General features: G+C 37.1%; 3 protein-coding genes across 3 annotated transcripts; 2 read left to right on the top strand and 1 right to left on the bottom strand.

The window, feature by feature from the left end:
* Positions 1-1,185: 1,185 nt before the first annotated feature.
* LOC112525257 (F-box protein At1g70590) lies at positions 1,186-3,328 on the top strand. Its single transcript, XM_025135301.1, has 4 exons — positions 1,186-1,821; positions 2,404-2,537; positions 2,623-2,805; positions 2,879-3,328. Exons 1-4 carry the CDS (start codon positions 1,290-1,292, stop codon positions 3,044-3,046), a joined length of 1,017 nt encoding a protein of 338 aa, XP_024991069.1. The 5' UTR covers positions 1,186-1,289; the 3' UTR covers positions 3,047-3,328.
* Positions 3,329-4,935: 1,607 nt separating this feature from the next.
* On the bottom strand, positions 4,936-8,019 carry LOC112524080. The gene is made up of 4 exons (XM_025133723.1): positions 7,437-8,019; positions 6,542-6,694; positions 6,233-6,438; positions 4,936-5,334 (listed from the first exon to the last, which is right to left on the bottom strand). Exons 1-4 carry the CDS (start codon positions 7,968-7,970, stop codon positions 5,136-5,138), a joined length of 1,092 nt encoding a protein of 363 aa, XP_024989491.1. The 5' UTR covers positions 7,971-8,019; the 3' UTR covers positions 4,936-5,135.
* Positions 8,020-9,007: 988 nt separating this feature from the next.
* On the top strand, positions 9,008-18,509 carry LOC112524678 (ABC transporter B family member 26, chloroplastic). The gene is made up of 18 exons (XM_025134616.1): positions 9,008-9,602; positions 10,100-10,227; positions 10,570-10,612; positions 11,348-11,392; positions 11,502-11,624; positions 11,701-11,804; positions 12,284-12,338; positions 12,437-12,507; positions 12,699-12,801; positions 13,475-13,685; positions 14,256-14,329; positions 14,915-14,971; positions 15,056-15,130; positions 15,598-15,672; positions 15,756-16,037; positions 16,835-16,893; positions 16,993-17,053; positions 18,134-18,509. Exons 1-18 carry the CDS (start codon positions 9,147-9,149, stop codon positions 18,212-18,214), a joined length of 2,103 nt encoding a protein of 700 aa, XP_024990384.1. The 5' UTR covers positions 9,008-9,146; the 3' UTR covers positions 18,215-18,509.
* The last annotated feature ends 396 nt before the right edge of the window (positions 18,510-18,905 follow it).

An 18,905-nucleotide genomic window follows, 5' to 3' on the forward strand; every position in this document is an offset into this window, starting at 1 on the left:
ATTTTGTTAGAACTCAATGATTATACTAATTATATTTTAGATTTTTATATTTAAAATAAAATATTTATCTTGTATTTGACTATATTTATCTGTAATTAATTACACGAATTCAAACATGAATCTTTAATAAGTTGTATTCACACATAGTTTTTTTTGCAATCTTGCATCTTAAATAATATATACCAATAAACAGTATTTCATGTATAAAAAACGATTTTTAAAAGTTTTTATTATAATACAATATAGAGATTACATGATTAAAAAAAAACATTTGGCCTTTTCTTCATGTTCAATTAACTATTTATAAAAAATATTAAATATATAGGGGTCTTCTTTCATGAACTCCTTAAATCTTGATATCTTTAAAAAACAATGCATCGTTGACCATTTCATTATTTTATTTCATTTATGATTAAAATTTAACGTAATAATTAACATATATTTGTTTCACATGTACTTGGTTCATAATGAGAATCTTTTTGGTTTGTTTGTGAAACACAAAATACATATAAAAAAGTTTCACACTCCAAACTGAATACATATGAAACAAAGATATTGAAAAATAAATATATGCTGTTCAATATATTAAATATTAGAGAAATGAATAGAAATAGCTATTTCTAGGTTTTAGATTCACCTCTTAGCCAATTTCTCTATCTGAATTTTAAAAATCTGTAAATTAAATAAAGGTTTGCATGTGACACTTCCACCACTTGCAGAAGTGTTAAGACTAATTTACAGATTTAGTCATTGTACCTGTGGACCTAGTTCAGAAACTATTTTTTATACATTTTGATTCATCTACAAATTAAGGGATTGCTACTTATAGAGGTAATGATATTTTTATAATATTAAAATAATAATAATTAAAAGATTTACCAAAATTTGAAAATAATTATTTCAATTAATTTTCGTAAATACTATATTTAAATAGAAAGAAATCGCATAAAATAAAACCTTAAAATAAAAGTTTTGTTATAAGATTTTTTTTAAAATTTTTTTAGGGTTTTTAAAAAATTAAATTAGTCAGAGATTTAATAAGGAAAGAATGACGTGTCGTGTAATGATTGGTGAGCGAGACGGGGACATTTGATTCTATTTCCCCATTTTCATGTCCGCTCTCTTTCTCTTCTCTTCTCTTCTTTTCGACTACTCCACTCACAACCTAATTGCGCGTCACCTCCGTGGCCACCAACCACCACCATAAAATCAAGGTTTCAGACTCATAAATCACCTTCAACCACCGCGCCTCCGCCACCATAAATCACCTTCAACGAACGTCATCAATCATGAGCGACCGGACTTGGCCTAACCGATCAGAAGCCTCTCATTTCTTAACTCTCCCTTTCCCTATCAAAAATCCGATCAGAAAACACGAAAACACTTCAAAATCGACCGGAATCCAGCAATTCCGACCATCTTCATCCTCACGGCGGTCGGATCAGCACCGTGACTTTGCAGCGCTACCTAATGACGTGTTGACTAAAATTGCTGCCAATTTCAGCCTTCCGCACCTACAGACAGCTTCGTTGGTTTGCAAATCATGGAGAGACGGACTCCGGCCGTTGCGAGAAGCGATGCTGTTTCTCCGATGGGGGAAACGGTTCAAACATGGCCGAGGCGGTGTGAAGCCGAACCTTGAGAAGGCGTTAGAATCGTTTTTGAAAGGAGCTGCGCGTGGATCAACTCTGGCTATGGTGGATGCAGGATTGGTTTATTGGGAGATGGGGAAGAAGGAAGAAGGTGTGGCTTTGTACAGAAAGGCTGCCGAGCTCGGTGATCCTGCTGCACAGTGCAATTTGGGGATTTCGTATCTTCAAGGTATGCAAATTGTTTTTATTATTGTTGATACATGAAGATTAGTTCATAGTCGATTTCTATATGCTTCAATGTTATGAATAGGGGGTGTCTGGTTTTCTTATATTGACTTATTCCAGTTTGACACCGGTAACAAACACTTTTGATTGTTTGGATAAACAACTTATACCGGTGCCAAACCGGTAATAAGAAGTTTTTGAAGAAGTTAAACCATTCTAACTTCTAATAAGTTGATAAGCACTTTTGTAGAAAAGCATAAGTTGTTTCAAACAAGCATAAGTTGTTTCAAACAAGCATAAGTTAAACCATTCTAACTTATAATAGTTGTCTTTCTACATAATTGATCGAAATAGTCAAGATTTCGCAAGTAGCACTTACAATTTACAATATCCACTTTTTGACATAAAGTAGCAATTCGCAAGTCACTAAAGTGCTACTTGTGAAATGATGACGTGGAAGTGTCACTTCGCAGCTTCCTAGATTGTTGCTTGCTAAAGTTGTTACTTTCTAAAAGGTACAATGATACATGAAATAGTTGGTTTCGATTTGTGCAAATTTTCAAACATTTTACTTCAAAAATTGCAGCTGAACCACCTAACATGAAGGAAGCTGTTAAATGGTTATATCAAGCGTCTGTTGCTGGTTATGTCCGCGGCCAATACCAACTTGCGCTTTGTCTACATCGCGGTGGTGGGATGAACCAGAATATGTCGGATGCGGTATGTGTACATCTCATCCTCCGACCCTACTTCCAAGTAGTGGATTCGTTGAAATTTATGTAGTTTTTATTGTGTTTTTAAACAGGCAAGATGGTATTTACGAGCTGCAGAAGGGGGATACGTGCGTGCTATGTATAATGTATCGTTGTGTTACTCTTTAGGCATGGGGGTATCTCAAAACCATCGACAATCTAGGAAATGGATGAAGCATGCCGCCGATCATGGGCATAAAAAAGCTCAGTTTGAGCATGGACTCGCTCTCTTTTCGGTAAATACTTGAACCACAAACATGTCTTGTTTTTAAGCTGTTTTTTGAGGTTAAACATGTGTGTGTTGTGCAGGAAGGGCAGATGATGAAGGCGGTAGTGTACCTGGAACTGGCGGGTCGTGGCGGTGAGACGGCGGCAGCTCATGTGAAAAACGTCATTCTTCAACAGCTCTCACCACCTTCTCGAGAGCGCGCCTTTAGACTTGCTGACACATGGCGCGCTCTTCCATCATCTCGTTGAAGCCGCCCTCTTTGTGTTCAGAAACTTAATCAAAACGAAAGGTTTTTGTTTAAGAGAGAATTTCATTAACCTGAGCCTAAGTTGTGTTCTTCAACTCTCAATCTGTATATTGCCATTTCCATTTCATCCTTTTTTTCAACTTTGCAACTACTCAATCAGGAACCCTTTTTATTTATGTTCTGTGTTTAGACTTTTTGGCTTCAATTTCACATAATCCAGTCATATTACTCAAACTCTCCTTTGTTTGGTTTGATGAAATGGTTTTGAAGGATTTGGATTGAATCTTTGATTTATGTGGACGAACTGGTCGCTTGAATTTGATAAGAAGGTAGTTTGGGTTTAGGGTTAAAAAGGTAAATTGGTTTTCAAAGTAGAAATGAATAATTTATCCAAAACTCATTATTACTGGTTTGACATTATTATAAATATTTTTTTTTTATCTAAACACTAAAAACTATTTATTATCGATATCATACTTGAATAAATTAATAAACAGTTTAAATAAATAATCCCAAACAACACTTTCCTTTTTTTTTTTAAGTTGAAATATTAAAGCATCGTTTTCATCTAAATGTGGCCAAGTCAAACCACGTCACATGCCATTAGCAAAATGTACAATTGTCAAAATACTAAAAACAAGCCGATTTTTAATGTTTTTCATTATAAGAAAAGGAAGGGATAATTTTCATTCAAAAACCGCCTTCAAAATCCAAATAATTTCAGGTCTACTTTTAATCCTAACTCGAGAGTTGAGAGTAAGAATGGACCGGTCATCCCAGATCGGTCTCGGGTTTCAGAGCCACTTGTCCATCTTTAAATTCCATCTTGAGAGCGAGAATGGGCATGGAGGTGGTTTGTGTCCACTATTTGAGGGGGCGATATGAGGTATCAGAGTATCGGGAAATTGGAGATTGTCAAAAGGTAGTGTTTGATACGTAAACTGAATGAGACAGGATAAAACGAGACGAGAGGAGACGAGACTTGATGAAACGGGACATGACTAATTGTCTGTCCTATGTTTGGTATGACTACGATATGACGGGACAAAACTGTTAAAATGATCATATTACCCCTAAATGTTGTTCAATGTTATTTTATATCATATAATGATTGTAAATGATAACAAATCAACCAAAATACATTATACTTTGAGAGTATAAAAGTAATTTTATAATTTGAGGGTATAAAAGTAATTTTGAAAGGTAGAAAGCGTACCTGAAATGGAGGAAGAATGGAGGTTTTGTATTGAAATTTGAGGGTATAAAAATAATCTCACCTCATCATATTCTCTTTTTGTCTATGGCATGCCAAACACAGGACTATTTTCTTTGTCCCGTACCGTCTCATGTAGTCTGCATAGCCAACGCACCCTAAGGGTGTGCAAAAAATCAACCAATCCAGTTGAAACCAACTGATCCAATTAGAACCGACTGACCATAATTGGATATTCAATTGTAATTCGATCGGATCGGATTGAAAATTTCAACATCCAATTTGGATCGGTCGGTTCTCGTATGGCAGTCTAGAACCGACCAAAAATCGAACTGAACCGATCAACATCCAATTAATCATCCGATGTGCATCCAACTATTATCCAACTATCATCCAATTAATTTATTTTCAAATTTTGCTTACATCGGAATTTGTTTTATGTGTTGGTTCTAACACATATTAAAAGTGATTAATTAACTTATATCATTGTTTGAGGAGTCGTATGAGATGAAAATCTCATGTGCGGTTCTAGAATAGTGCACCTACATGCCTTCATCGATGTTATACTATTCTTTTTGTATCATTTTTTATTCAAACTTCTTGTTTTGTAAGATCAAAAAGGAATACTAACTTCTAAAAACAAATATATAAAGCAAAAGATCATGGAGTCACTATGCAGACCTTAACAAACCAAACTGGTGGCCATTATATAACTAACCATTAAATTGAAGTTAAAGGAACACAAGAATAATTACAGATTTCAATTATTTTGTATAGACAATGACCATACTATATATATATATATATATACATGTTCAACAAGAACATGCACAATGAATTCAGGGATGAATACCTGCAAATACCATGGCTAAGATCATCATTGGAGAAAGAGGGCAGCTCCGACCAGCGCCACCCACAGTGCTAAAGCTGCCCAGAAGGCTTGGTTTTTTCCCAACTCACCTGGCGGTCGCCATACCAGAAAGTCACCAAGGTAGTCTCTGCCCGAGGACACTTGATTGGTTGTGTTGATTCTTTCATCCTTGTCCTTGTTTTTATCACTCCAACTTCCTGCATAGCTGCATTTATAATAGATCTTCTCATCATCACCTTCCATGTTCATCACTAACAAACTTATCATTTGGGGTGCATTTGGTATGCGGACGGGACTGGATTTGACAAGACTGAATGGGCTAGAGCGAGCTAGGCGGGAGAAAGAATCCCACTATGCTATTATCCCAGTTGTTAACCAATGCATTGTCTAGAGAAGTAACAGTGACAGTAGATGAAGAGATCAAGGTATTATCCTATTCTTTATGGTCATTTAATATCTCCATCGTGTGGGTCCATTCATATGGATTACAAGAAACAAATATGTATTATAGGTATCATTTACTTGATGGAGAGAAAAAAAAGGCTAATCCACACAATGAACAATACTGAATGGAAGAAAATGAGCTCCAAAGTATGAAGCAAAGCTGAACTCTAAAGAGGTAACAGCCAATAAGGAGCAAAAGATTTTTCTCATGTTTGATAGAGATCCAGGGATTATAATTAAATAAGTCGTGAAAAAAGGGCTTGGATGGATGCCCTTTGTATAGGTTTGGTTGCTGGATACAGGATCCTGAGAGGTGACTCATTTTCCCCAGATTACAACCATATGACTCGCTACCCTTAAAATTCAGGCAGAAACATCATACGAACCAACTGATAGTGATATTGGCTAAATAACAACAGTATGGAGCTCAAACCAGTTGGGCGGTTGGGGGTGCCACCTGATCCTGAATCCTACAAGTGTGACATCTTTCAAGACATGTCCATACATCAGTCAACCCTAGAATTTGAAGTTTCCTTATGAGATTTTGACAAGACATCAAAGTATTTACTACAAATTAGTGGATTTTGTCGTACTTTAATCCGATCAATATGCACCAATAATGAGATATACAAAGAATAAATTCTTGATACAAAACTCACCTATCATAGCTGGAACCGATAAGTGGAATCGTAACCATCTCTTCCTGTGATATCTTAAGCTTAGGAGCTTGCAAGATATATCGCAGGTCTTTAGCCTGGCGTCTAATACTGACGCTAGGATGGCCCCTTTCTAGCTTCTGGTAAAGATCAATACAATCTTTGTGGCGGTTATTAGCTTCATAAGCCATAGCAAGCCATATCTGTATCTGGAAATACCAAAAGACCAATAAATTTCAAACCAGTCTGGAAGGAAGTTATTTCAATCAAACCCCAAAATGAATGGTATCAGACATCGAGTAACAAACCAACCTCACCACCAAACAAAGTGGGCCTTGGTATAATTGTGAGAGCACCTTCCAAGAACTCAATGGAGCGCCCATACATACCCTTTCCATAAGCCTTTTGTCCCAAGTCGAACATCAATTGAGCCATTTTCCTTCTCTCTGCTTGTTCCTTGGCAACCTACCAACATAACAAGAATTGCTGTGTTATTGGAACACAGTAACACATTGCGCTAAATAGAGACATAAACCTGCATATCTGAAAATCTTCGGAAATCATTCACCTTTCTAACTGAGCCGCCAAATTCTCAATGTTTCAGACTACAATTAAATTCAAATATTAGCAACAAGGTACAAATATCCATTTGGATCACAAATGGCATTCTTCTTTCATGTAGTTGGCAAATCCTTTGCCTAGTAAAGGGACTTAACAAATTTGCTTCGAAACTGCTTAGTTATAATTCTGCCATTAACTATATAGTTGCACACTGGATCGGATATTTTGGGCAAGTAAAGGTAACTAGGTTTTCTTTTCCAAAAATGGGAGAGATTGTACTTGAGCACAATACCAGTTAGGACTTGGTAGGTCATTCTCTAGCACAAACTTAAAACACACACAAACTTCAAATTTCCTCATATTTTATTGGACGGTTACTTCTACCTGAATGAAAGAACACTGATTTTATGTGTATCAGTGTATGCACTCGAATTCATTGATTTGGAATCATAATCTGAGCCAACACAGTTCAAAATTTAAACTAAATGAGCTTCAATTCCATTTTGAACAGAATCCATGCTCATAAACATAAAATATAGTATGAATCGATAAACACAGATAATGAACACAAGCAAAACAGCAACAGAATTCTACTAGTGTCCTCTGTGGCATAAATTTTGAGATCAGGAATCAGAAGAAACCTCACCTTTTCGAGCTCCCTCCGAACTCTCATCCTCTTCTGTTCCTCTGTCTCTTCCCTTCCTTCGCTTTCACCCTCACCTTCGTCTCCACTCTCACCCTCATCTCCCTCGCCACGACTCTGCAACTCCTCGGCTTTCTTCTCCAATTCTCGCATATCTTCGATCTCCTTCACTCTCATCCTCATCTCCTTCTCCCAATCCAACCTCTTCTTCCTCTCATCGTCGACGTCTTCATCATCCCCGTACCCATTCCCGTTATCCTCATCACTAGAACTCTCGTAATCGACTTCGTTAAACTTCGAATTAGCCTTCCTTCCGCGAACAACGCGATGTGGCGCTGTTGTCGCATCTTTCTCAAATTCGCTTCCGCCTTTCGACGGCAACGAAACGTAGAGGTTAGATATAGGCGTTACTGGATCTTTCTTGAACAAATTCAGAAGGATGTCGGAAGGGAGTAATCGTACTTTGCTGCGGTCAAGTACTGTGGTTCGAGGTGAAGTTACATCCAGTAATAGTGCTAGGTTTCCGAGAACCGCCATGCCGGAACCGGAGAAGACGAAGAGTATAACGGTGGAAAAGGAAGTGAGATATGGGTGGGAACAGGGATATTCAGTTGAGAACGTGACGATGATATTTCAGTTAACTCAAAAGACGTTTAAGTCCTTCGATCTGTGCAATATTTACATATAAAGGACGTTAAAAATATAGTATATCAATAAAAGTCCCCTAACTTTTAAACATTTCCATTTCAGCCTCTTAAATGTTCATTCTTGTATGTCTATCACTTTTACATTGAACTATTATGCTAATTATGGAATATGTGATACAATGGGTTTTTTTTAAATATATAATATTTATATATCGTAAATGAAACAAATAAACTCACGCATCATTCTCATATTTGGTGATGTTTGAACCACTGACCTCCTAGAAGGCCAGAGACTACGATACCTCATTTGTGAAAGTAACCATTCATCCTCTTGAGATCGATGAAATACTGATCCAACCCGCTATGCGAGCCGACTAATCTCAGGACGACCACCTACTTTGTGGGTAGCCCGGAGTCACCGCATTTGTATCTTTGTGGCCACAAGAGGATTTTTATTTCTCCTTAGATTTGAACTTGATATGTTCCAGACACTTTTGATCTTGGAAGCCCAAGTTTAAACCAATTCAGTCACCACCATTGTGGTTGTTGGTGCTTCTTTTGAAATCATGGCTAGGCGTTTTGATATTATCTTTTTCAGACCCCACTTCATGTGGGATTTAGTGGGTTCGCTTGAGTTTGTTTTGTTATAATTGTTAAAGTCTTGTACAAATGCCAAAAAGTTGTTTGTGGAATGAAAACTTCAGGGGGCTTTTGAAAACATTTAGAAGATGCAAAGGTCACAAGGCACGGAAGGGCAATCGAGTCAAAACAGAAAGTATGTGGTTAGTATTCGTTTCACGTCATGTTTTACGTTCTCGAAACGACAACGTATGGCTCCAGACAAACACGATATTATTTACATTCCCAAAACGTTGACGTATGTATAACTCCTTCCATCCCTCCCTACAAAGTACAAACCAATTCCACGTCACCAACAGATTAGCCGCTCGCGAGTCATTCGGCGACGATAACATTTCCCGTCCATAGCCATTTTTGTCCGCGAAAACGGCGAGATTCGAATCTACTAGCTTCAATTTCCATTAATTCCTCCTTGATTCAATGAACAATGGCTTCGATTCTTAGTAGTCATCATCATCCTAGCTTCATTTACTCAAACATTCATCCGAAAAAGCTCAATTTCACCACAACTCAACGGGTTCGATTCTCTTGCCGGAAAGCTAACAGAAGACTTGTTCACTTTAGTCCGGTAAAATCGGCTTCGGCTAATGGATATTCGTTACAGAATCATGATGATAGTCCCGAGGTTGCAGTTGCAGATGGAATGCGTACGGATTTCGGAGAGGATAATGTAGGTGGAGTATCGGAGAGGTTGCTGAGGTTTATTCGTTTAATTCCATCGGTGTTGCCAGGTGGAAAGTGGTGGAGCTTTTCTGATGAAGTGGAAATCGTGGCAAATGCGAAGCCGGTGACTTTGGTGCGGGCTCTTCAACGAATGTGGGGATTAATATCCAATGATCGTTGGGTTATCTTTGCTGCCTTTTCTGCCCTAGTTCTAACTGCGGTACTGCTCTTCGATCTTCTTCTTTCATCTTGCATTTCAGGCGTCGTTTGTCCTAATAACAATCTTACTGAAATCAGGGTAGAATTGGATAGAAACGAGGTAGACATTGCGATACCGATAGGGATTCGAGTTGCAGTAGTGTACTGTTGAACTTGTGGAACTACAAATCGTTATTCGATATAAAAATCGCTTTAGTTGCCAATTTGGTTTTAAGTTAGAACCCTGCAAAGATCCTTGAATAACCAAAACGTGCTTCCCATAAAATTTTCAGTGACAAATCATATTCTGTATGAAATAATCGTATCATGCTGTGATGCTAAACATGAGCTTTGGGTGTTTGCCACTGGAAATACGTGCACTATCTGCTGATTATATTTTCCTATTCGATGGCAAACACTTACCTGGCACCTCAAGTGCACTAAATGCCAACTACAATGTGTTGATTATTTAGTCTCTTTTCCGGTGCCACTAACCTAGATTTCGTTCTTATCATTCAGCTTACGGAGATCTGCATTCCTCATTTCCTGACAGCATCTATATTTTCAGCCCAAAGTGGGGAGACGATAGTGTTTCGTGGAAACGTGAGGCTATTGGTTTTCCTATGTGTTACTTCCAGTATTTGCAGGTTAAAACCTTGTATGGTCAAATCTTCCTCTTCTTTGAAACACAAACTAGTAAACAAATGTTAACTTTCTTTTTCGCTTCAATCTTTTTGATGGTTCATCTTATACATGACTCCCTCATTTCAAATTAGTTCAAGTAAGAAATATGCTTGACTTTTAACCCTGCTTGAAACCTTGAGCGATTATCCATAGCTTATAACTGAACTTGGTATGGTAGCTTGTTTAGTTCCATGACTATCCAAAATTAAATTGAACTGTTGTACATAAGAACCTTAATATCCTTAATAGCCCTTTTAAGTTTAATGAAAAGTTTCTGACATGTGATCTTTTATTTGAATTTCCAGCGGACTAAGAGGTTGCTGGTTTGGCATTGCGAACATGATTCTTGTGAGTTCACTTATGATGTGTATTTTCTTGCAAGAGTATTTTGTTCCATCCATCTCTTAGATTACCAAAAACATTGTATATACACCCACCCATGACTGTCCCATGAAATCGCATAATTTCTATAAAATCGGGATCTTGTGGACCAAAATTGTTATCAGCGATAAATTGTAATGATGGCTATGGACACACAAGTGACTTTAGCTTCAAAGTTTGCATAAGAAGGAGATGCTATAATTTTCATATTACATCCCAAAATAGAAATTGTGGCAATTTTCATGAGATAGATGGTCTATCACATGGTTGGTATCAGCCTATCAGGGATATAGCAGAAACTCGTAGCGGGAAGAGGGGATGATAAACTGGGAATACAAGTCTTATCACTCAGCCTCCTCCTCTGACATAGGGGGTACTAACCAAGCTGGAGGTTGATGATATCACAGCTTCAGTTACCATTAAATTGTTGCTCTATAACCAATGAAAAGTAAAGGTTAATTGTCAACTATCTTCAAAGGAATTGTGCCTTTGGGTTTATAATTTGATGAGTTTTGTTGAATTGATTTATTGATAAGTGACCATTTGAAATGGCTAACACATGTATGAATTTGGATCATTCTCTAGTACTTCATGTCAGCATGTTCAGAAAAAAATTATCGTCTGTGTTTCAGAAACCCTGTCCATGATAGATTTTGATCTTGGTTCTAAGTACTGATGCAACAGAATGTTTATAACCTATAGGTGAAACGGATGAGGGAAACGTTATACTCTACCCTTCTTCTCCAGGTTTGTAAATGATGTCTGTGTGAAGCTTTCTGAACTGCAGGATCATCATTAATCATTGTCATATTTCAGTGGATGGAAATGATTATCTGTAACTTCACCTTTGTCACAGGATATAAACTATTTCGACTCTGAAAGTATTGGTGATTTGACAAGTCGGCTAGGATCAGATTGTCAGCAGGTGTCACGGGTCATTGGGAATGATCTCAACTTAATATTACGCAATCTTCTTCAGGTGCTTCAAAGCAAATAGAAAGTGTCTGTGACCTTACTTCAAATTACAAAAATCTAATTTGAATATCTTGTTTCAGGCAACGGGAGCTTTGATCTACTTGTTGTTCTTGTCTTGGCCACTTGGCTTATGCACATTGGCCATCTGCTCTACTCTATCAATAGTTATGTTACGATATGGACAGTAAGATCTCGTATTTGTCTTCTAGTAGATTGACTATATGCAGACGCTTCTAGCAAACATATTTATCGATTAAAAGATCTAACAGTTTGATCTGCTCCTGAAATTAAGTTTACAGTTTAAATATTAACACACATTATAAATGCGACTGTGTAATCCGGAAGGTTACAGAGTAGTCCTTCTGGTCTGCTTTCTTTGTTCTTTTTTACTTTTTTTTGTTTTTGTTTTCTTCCCTCTTCAAATGTGCAAGGATTTTTATGCTTGATTTGAGTGAAGGTATTGGGTGAAATTTTGCCCATGGCCTTCTGTTTATCCTTCCATACTGATACTTTCTGGTGTAATCATTGCAAGACAGAGTCCTCTCTTCTGTTCATATAATTGATCCAATTTGAATTCTCAAATAAAAGTTAGCGTGTCCCTTTTTCTCTTTAGAGTTATTTTCGAGAGATGATAGTTTTAATTCCTGACTGCTTTTCATATAGGTACCAGAAGAAAGCAGCAAAGTTAACGCAAGAGTTCACGGCCTCTGCAAACGAAGTACTACAACAAAAATTAATTATGTTCCCAAAGAGTAATGCCCATATATTTGTTCTCCTTTATTTTAACCATCTAAATGTTGGAGCTTACTTATATAGGTTGCACAAGAGACATTTTCTTTGATGAGAACAGTCCGAGTGTATGGAACTGAACACAAAGAACTAAAAAGGTATACATTTTGGGTTTGCTTGGCTAAGTTTTCATTTGGTTGTATTTTCATTAGAACTAGAACTGAAGCTTTGTTTCATCTTCTGCTACGACTCTACAATAATTTATTTTGCACAAAGCATACATGTAGAGGCATTGGCTCATGCATACTTAAGGTTGAATTTGACATTCATTTACTTTATTTGCAAATAGGTACAACAACTGGCTGGAAAAACTAGCTGATATAAGCTTGCGAACGAGTGCTGCATATGGAATTTGGAATTTCAGTTTCAACATTCTGTACCATTCTACCCAGGTCATGCTCTGTCTATTCTTGCTAAAGATCATAAGTACTCTAGAAAATATTATATATATATATATATATATATATATATATATATATATTTTTTTTTTTTTTTCTTTTTTCTTTCATATATGCTTTGCGTCTCTAGACCAGTGGTTTCCCACTCTTATTTGTATTGGCCACAAGACCATGGCTTGTGGCTTTCTGTGATTTTCATATCACAACTAGAGTGTGTGTTTGCAATCATTTCTGTGTGGTTTAGGAGACAATTTCACTTCATTTGGCAACATGCCACCATCTTGTCGTAGTGGTATCAACACGAACAACCATATTATGCCTACCTGAAAATTTGCAGGCCCAACAACAAGAAGCCATTTGCTACTTTGGTGTAGGGTAAAATGATACCCTTTGGAAAGTTTCTGATTCTAATAAGAAATTTGTCAAATTACACAGCTTCAAACTTGTAACTCAAACTGAAGACTTCCTTATTTGACACATGATCCCACAATGCCGAGTCTGTTGTTTTATGTCTATTGCTAGATCAACATCAGTATGCTACTGTTATTAAAATCCATTACATGTCATATGGCTCGGAGATATCAAAAAGCTGGCTTTAGCCCCTCAGTAGTTTATGTGCAAGATCTAGAATTTAACTTCTGCTTTACTTGAACGTCTAATTTTATAGGTTATTGCTGTGCTGATAGGAGGAATGTCTATTATGGCTGGTCATATAACAGCTGAGCAACTTACAAAGTTCATATTGTACAGTGAATGGCTGATTTACTCTACATGGTTTGTGGGAGACAATTTATCATCTTTAATGCAATCTGTTGGGGCAAGCGAAAAAGTATTCCAGATGATGGATCTTGTGCCTAGTGACCAGTTCATGTCCAAAGGCAAGCAATTCCTTAACTTCATGATCAATTCATTAAGATTTGCATTTAAATCGGAGTTTGCAAGGTTCACTTGAACAATGCCCAGATTTGATGTTCAGCACTAGTATAAATATTTGAGATGGCATTTATAAACAAACTCTCTTGTTCATCTTCTTGATTGAATTTGTCGCTTCTTGCTTTTGACATTTTGTCCGATGGTTCCAGGCTTCCTGCACTCAAAACAGTGCTTAATGTGGTTATACCCATGGTGATAGGAAACCCGTTTCTAACCCACATCACCACATAGGGCAATTGACTATATTTGAGATCTCTAACAGCGTCGAAGTGCAACTAAAAAAAATTCATTTCATGCCCAGTTTCTGTCAAAAAGAAGAAATTTTTTGAGCCGGGAAGTAGTGATATCTACCTTTTTTTTCTCATTTTTGTTCCTTGAGAAGAAACTTCCAAGAGAAAAAAAGAAAGAAAGAAAATAGTAGCCTAATTTGGAAGTTAAACTGCATGGAATCTTCCAATCTTGATGATTACTTCACTAGCTGAGCTGAACTGATCGTGCATACTGATGTGTGGCAGGATCGAAGTTGCCAATCTTGAAGGGCCGAATTGAGTTTGTGAACGTATCATTTAGCTATACATCAAGGGAAAAGGTACGCTTCCAGTTTGTCTCATATCACAAGCAGGGTTGGGTTCCGTTGAGAATGGAAGTTATGGTGAGGAGGGTAAGAAGAGATCTCCGCCCTTGGTTCAATCCTAATTGAAGATCAACAGTAATGAGATGCACTGGTTCAATTCCCGTATCAAACACAATTCATGGGGTGGGGTGAAAATTAAAGTGATCAACGGTCCAGATCCCTTCTTACGCTTCTCATCTTAACACCTAATCTCACACGATCTTTCGTCTCACAAGCATCGGTCCATATCTGTACTGTGGGGCATTCTCTTTCCCTTACCAAAATGGATAGAGTAGGATTCTCCATGGACAGGTTTATTTTAATGTCATTCCAGTACTTTCAATTTTGATCCATTGAAGACTGATTTGGCCAATTTTAAAATGCATAAAACGGGTTAGTTGCATGTTCCAACATGGTAATAGGCTCAAAACTTTATGTCCATTCAGATTAGTTCCCTTTTGGGCTTAGCTATAAGTAATTTATTTTGATATTATGCACTGATATTTAATTATGTAACTACTATTGAAATGCAAAGAAGTCATTCTTGTAACATTTCAACAGGTACATGTACTAAAAGGCATAAACCTTGCACTGAATCCTTGTGAAGTAGTTGCAATTGTAAGTAGGTCTGATCCTAGCTGCCTAATTTTGTTTCTTCTACAACTACCTCAAGAATTAAATCCCTTTAATGATGTTCTTTAGGTTGGTCTTAGTGGTAGCGGGAAAAGCACGATAGTAAATCTTTTGCTCCGTCTCTATGAACCAACAAGTGGTCAGGTAACCTTCCTTTCTCCCTAAGATGGTTGTCCGTTTAAACTTAGAAACAACGTGATATATCATTTGAACCTTTTGTACAAACCTTGCAACATTCACATTACACTAGGGCAGGTTCAAATAAGAACTATAAATATTTTGAGAACTTGGGAACCAACTATTCATGTTTTATTCATGACGAATGTCGTGATAGATATTCATGATGAAGATAATTCATAATGAAAATACATGATATCATGATAAATGTTGGAGTCCCACATTGACTAGACTTTGACCATTTCTTCTACATATATGTTGGAACCTCCCCTTTCTCTCAAGGGCTCTTTTGGAGACTGATTTGGGGATTCCACATATACTCACATGGTATCAGAGTCAAATGAAATAGTTGGTTCTCTAGGTTCTCAAAATATTTATGGTTCTCATTTGGACTTTCCTCACCTTACACTAAAGTGTTTTACTTGCTCGTGTAGATTTTGGTTGATGGACATTCTCTAAACGATATGGACATCAAGTGGCTTAGAGAAAGAATTGGATATGTTGGACAGGTTTCCTTTCTTATAAATTCCACATGAAATGACTTTTAGGATCAGAAAAAACTCTTTCATTGTTAGTTATGTATTTGGAACAGGAACCTCGGCTCTTCCATATGGACGTGAGATCGAATATAGCATATGGATGTACAAGAGATGTAAGTCAACAGGATATTGAATGGGCAGCCAAGCAGGCATATGCTCATGACTTCATTTCCTCCCTACCTGATGGCTATAACACAATCGTGGATGATGATTTGCTTAGTGGAGGACAAAAACAGCGAATTGCAATTGCTCGGGCAGTTCTTAGGGATCCATCCATTTTGATACTTGATGAAGCTACTAGCGCTTTGGATGCAGAAAGTGAATACAACATCAAGGTATATACAGAAACAATACATCAAGGTATATGTAGAAACAATTGCTCTATTCTTTGGGGTAGATGTCAGGTCTACATACATCTTACCCCCAGGTCCCACCTCCATGTTGCATTCAGGGTTGTTTGGTTGGTTTTTCATTAAGAGCCTGCTTGTTAGCAGCTTAATGTTCTTAATGAGACTCACAGCTTATTCAATCAGCTATACATTGTTTGGTAGTGGCTTAATGATATAGAATGTGGCTTATTCAGTAAGCTTCTAAGGGAGAGCTTTATGCAGAAAGCCAAGTCTTTGATCTTTCCTTCCCAATTAAAAGAAGACTCTCCTTCCATCTATGAAAAAACTCTTCCAAACAAAAACCTTCTCAATCTATACAGACAGATTAATCTACACAGACAGCTTTATCCATACAGGACTTAATGGAAAACCAACCAAACAGCTCCTCTTGTATGGATATAGTTGTCTTTGTGGATTAAGGTTTTTATTTGGGAGGGTTTTTTCAGAGATGGAAGAAGCGTCCTTTTTAATTGGGAGTCTGGAAAAGACTTGGCTTTCTGCATAAAGCTCTTCCTTAGAAGCTTACTGAATAAGCCACTTTCCATATCATTAAGCCACTACCAAACAATCACGTATAGTTGATCAAATAAACCGTGAGTCCCATTAAGCTGCTAACAAACAGACCCTTTGCTTGGTTTGTTATTGTGTTTCGACGAAGCAACATGTTTCAATAAATTTGGAGGCTGGGTTGCATTTTGCAAGAACCTTTGGTCTTTTGCTTATTGTATTCCCTGATCATGTAGGGTGTACTTCATGCTGCTGGAGATAACTTCAAGAGGACTGTCATAATAATCGCACACAGGTATGTATCCCAGCTCCATAAGAGGGAAAATTTCAAAAATCCACTTTGAGCCTCTTGATTTGTGGTCAAAAAGGCTGATCGATGAATCATGTTCTGCAGGCTTTCCACCGTACAAGCTGCAGACAGAATAGTTGTCATGGACCGTGGCCAGATCATCGAGGTATGCTTCACAACCATCATTCACCTTAGATGTGGGAATCCTTCACTTCTTTATTTGAACTCCTTTGGAATTCCATTTTCAATCTTGGCCACTAAATTTGCAACATTAGGATTGGCTATTTGTCAAATATCTAAAATACCCTTAATAAAGACGAAACAAAAGAGTCTGATATACCAAGATCAATGGGAAATTGACTGAAATAGCCAATCCCGTCAAGAGGTTTCACTTTTTAGCCACTTTTGTACCTCATTTTGGCTTTAGCCATTTGTTACGCGTAAGCCTTGCGCATATGCTCAAGGTTTGCTTTCTGGAAGAAAAAAAATCCTTGCATATTTATGTGTAACTTTATTTTTTTGCACAACTTTTTTTCATTTAAAAATAGGTGGCTAAAAGTCAAAAATTATGCGTAACTTTTTGACTGAAAAACAAACCTTACGCATATGCATAAGAAATGGCTAAAAGTCCAAATGAGCTACAAAAGTGGTTAAAAGGTGAAACCCCTTAATGGGATTGACTATTTTAGTCAATTTTCCCGAGATCAATGGCATTGATTTAAAAACAATGATGATCGGGGGGGATTTAATAATGGCCTAGGGGGTGCCCGTGCTCTTGCTTTATCGTCTTGACGCAATTGAAAAAAAATAGAGGTCTTAAAGGACCACCCGTTTTAATTATATAATAATGGCCTATGATTTGTAATTCATTGCTCTTTTCAGCCTTATGATTCACAATTTATTGTTGTTTTGGTTCTTGTAGTTTATAATTCTTTATTATTTTCGTCCCTTTGTATTAAAAGATAGAAATTAGTCCAAAGATGAAAAAAGAAATAAATCGCAAACCATAGGGACGAAAATTGCCATTTTTAAACCACATGGACGAAAATCATAATTTACTTCATATGATATTTATATATTGTAAATATACTCACGCACACTCCTGACCTTTAGTGTGGTTTCCTTTTGGGAGACTGAGCTCTGTCGGTGACCCAGATATCAATGGGTCAATGACCATTTGGTTGTGAATACTTAATTATCAGTAGCTAAATCGAAACCAACCCACCCTCCTTGCTTGTGAATTTAGATGGGTAATCACAAAGAACTTCTCCTTAAAGATGGCTTGTACGCACGATTAACCAGAAGACAAGTGGATGCCGTGGGATGACAACGGAACGTATGACTTGGGATCGGAATCCTCATAGATTTATAGTTAGACAATAATACATTTTAATAGGCATGGAATGCAAATCTTTCAATTTGGACAAGAAGATAGGTGTTATCATGGCATGGAATGCAAATCTTCAATTTGGAGAAAAATGGCAAGGGAAGAGAATATGCCCTTTCAAGCTTCAATACCCATTCATACAACAAGATTAAATGTGTACTTATGGTTGAATTCTAGCTTTGGAAATTCATCATAATGAAATGGTGTAATTGTTTATATAAGGTCTTATTGGTCTTTAAATGAGTAGTTACTCTTTTTGATTAATTTGGATATCCAACTCGTTATGCGAGCCGACTAATTCCAGAGCGGCCACCCGCTTTGTGGGTAGCTCAGAGTCATCGCATTTGAATCTCCATGGTCACAAAGGGATTTTTATTCATCATTGGATTCGAATCTGAGACCTCTAGACACTTTTGACCTTGGAGCCCATTTTTTGTTTAAACTATTTGGATTGGGTTTTTTGACTTTTTGTATTGCAAAGTGACATTTTTTCCAGGAAAAAAAAAAACTCGAGGAAACAATGTAGTTTTCAATAATAAACGATCTTGGACAAATTATGAAATACAACCGTGCTTGCAACATTATGGATTTTGTGGGGTTCGGAGTTGGATTCTATATCAATTTAGCGTTT

The sequence above is a fragment of the Cynara cardunculus genome (genome assembly GCF_001531365.2).
Source record: "Cynara cardunculus var. scolymus isolate 2C chromosome LG 13, CcrdV1, whole genome shotgun sequence".
Lineage (NCBI taxonomy): Eukaryota > Viridiplantae > Streptophyta > Magnoliopsida > Asterales > Asteraceae > Cynara > Cynara cardunculus.

Excerpts from the sequence above, each read along its gene's own strand:
- LOC112524678 (XM_025134616.1), top strand. The coding sequence starts at position 9,147 with ATGGCTTCGATTCTTAGTAGTCATCATCATCCTAGCTTCATTTACTCA. Across the intron at positions 11,625-11,700 it reads TATTACGCAATCTTCTTCAG|GCAACGGGAGCTTTGATCTA; the intron begins GTGCTTCAAAGC and ends ATCTTGTTTCAG. Across the intron at positions 14,972-15,055 it reads CTTGTGAAGTAGTTGCAATT|GTTGGTCTTAGTGGTAGCGG; the intron begins GTAAGTAGGTCT and ends GATGTTCTTTAG.
- LOC112525257 (XM_025135301.1), top strand. The coding sequence starts at position 1,290 with ATGAGCGACCGGACTTGGCCTAACCGATCAGAAGCCTCTCATTTCTTA. Across the intron at positions 2,538-2,622 it reads ACCAGAATATGTCGGATGCG|GCAAGATGGTATTTACGAGC; the intron begins GTATGTGTACAT and ends GTTTTTAAACAG. Across the intron at positions 2,806-2,878 it reads ATGGACTCGCTCTCTTTTCG|GAAGGGCAGATGATGAAGGC; the intron begins GTAAATACTTGA and ends TGTGTTGTGCAG.
- LOC112524080 (XM_025133723.1), bottom strand. The coding sequence starts at position 7,970 with ATGGCGGTTCTCGGAAACCTAGCACTATTACTGGATGTAACTTCACCT. Across the intron at positions 6,439-6,541 it reads CCACTTTGTTTGGTGGTGAG|ATACAGATATGGCTTGCTAT; the intron begins GTTGGTTTGTTA and ends TGGTATTTCCAG. Across the intron at positions 5,335-6,232 it reads ATCGGTTCCAGCTATGATAG|CTATGCAGGAAGTTGGAGTG; the intron begins GTGAGTTTTGTA and ends TTATAAATGCAG.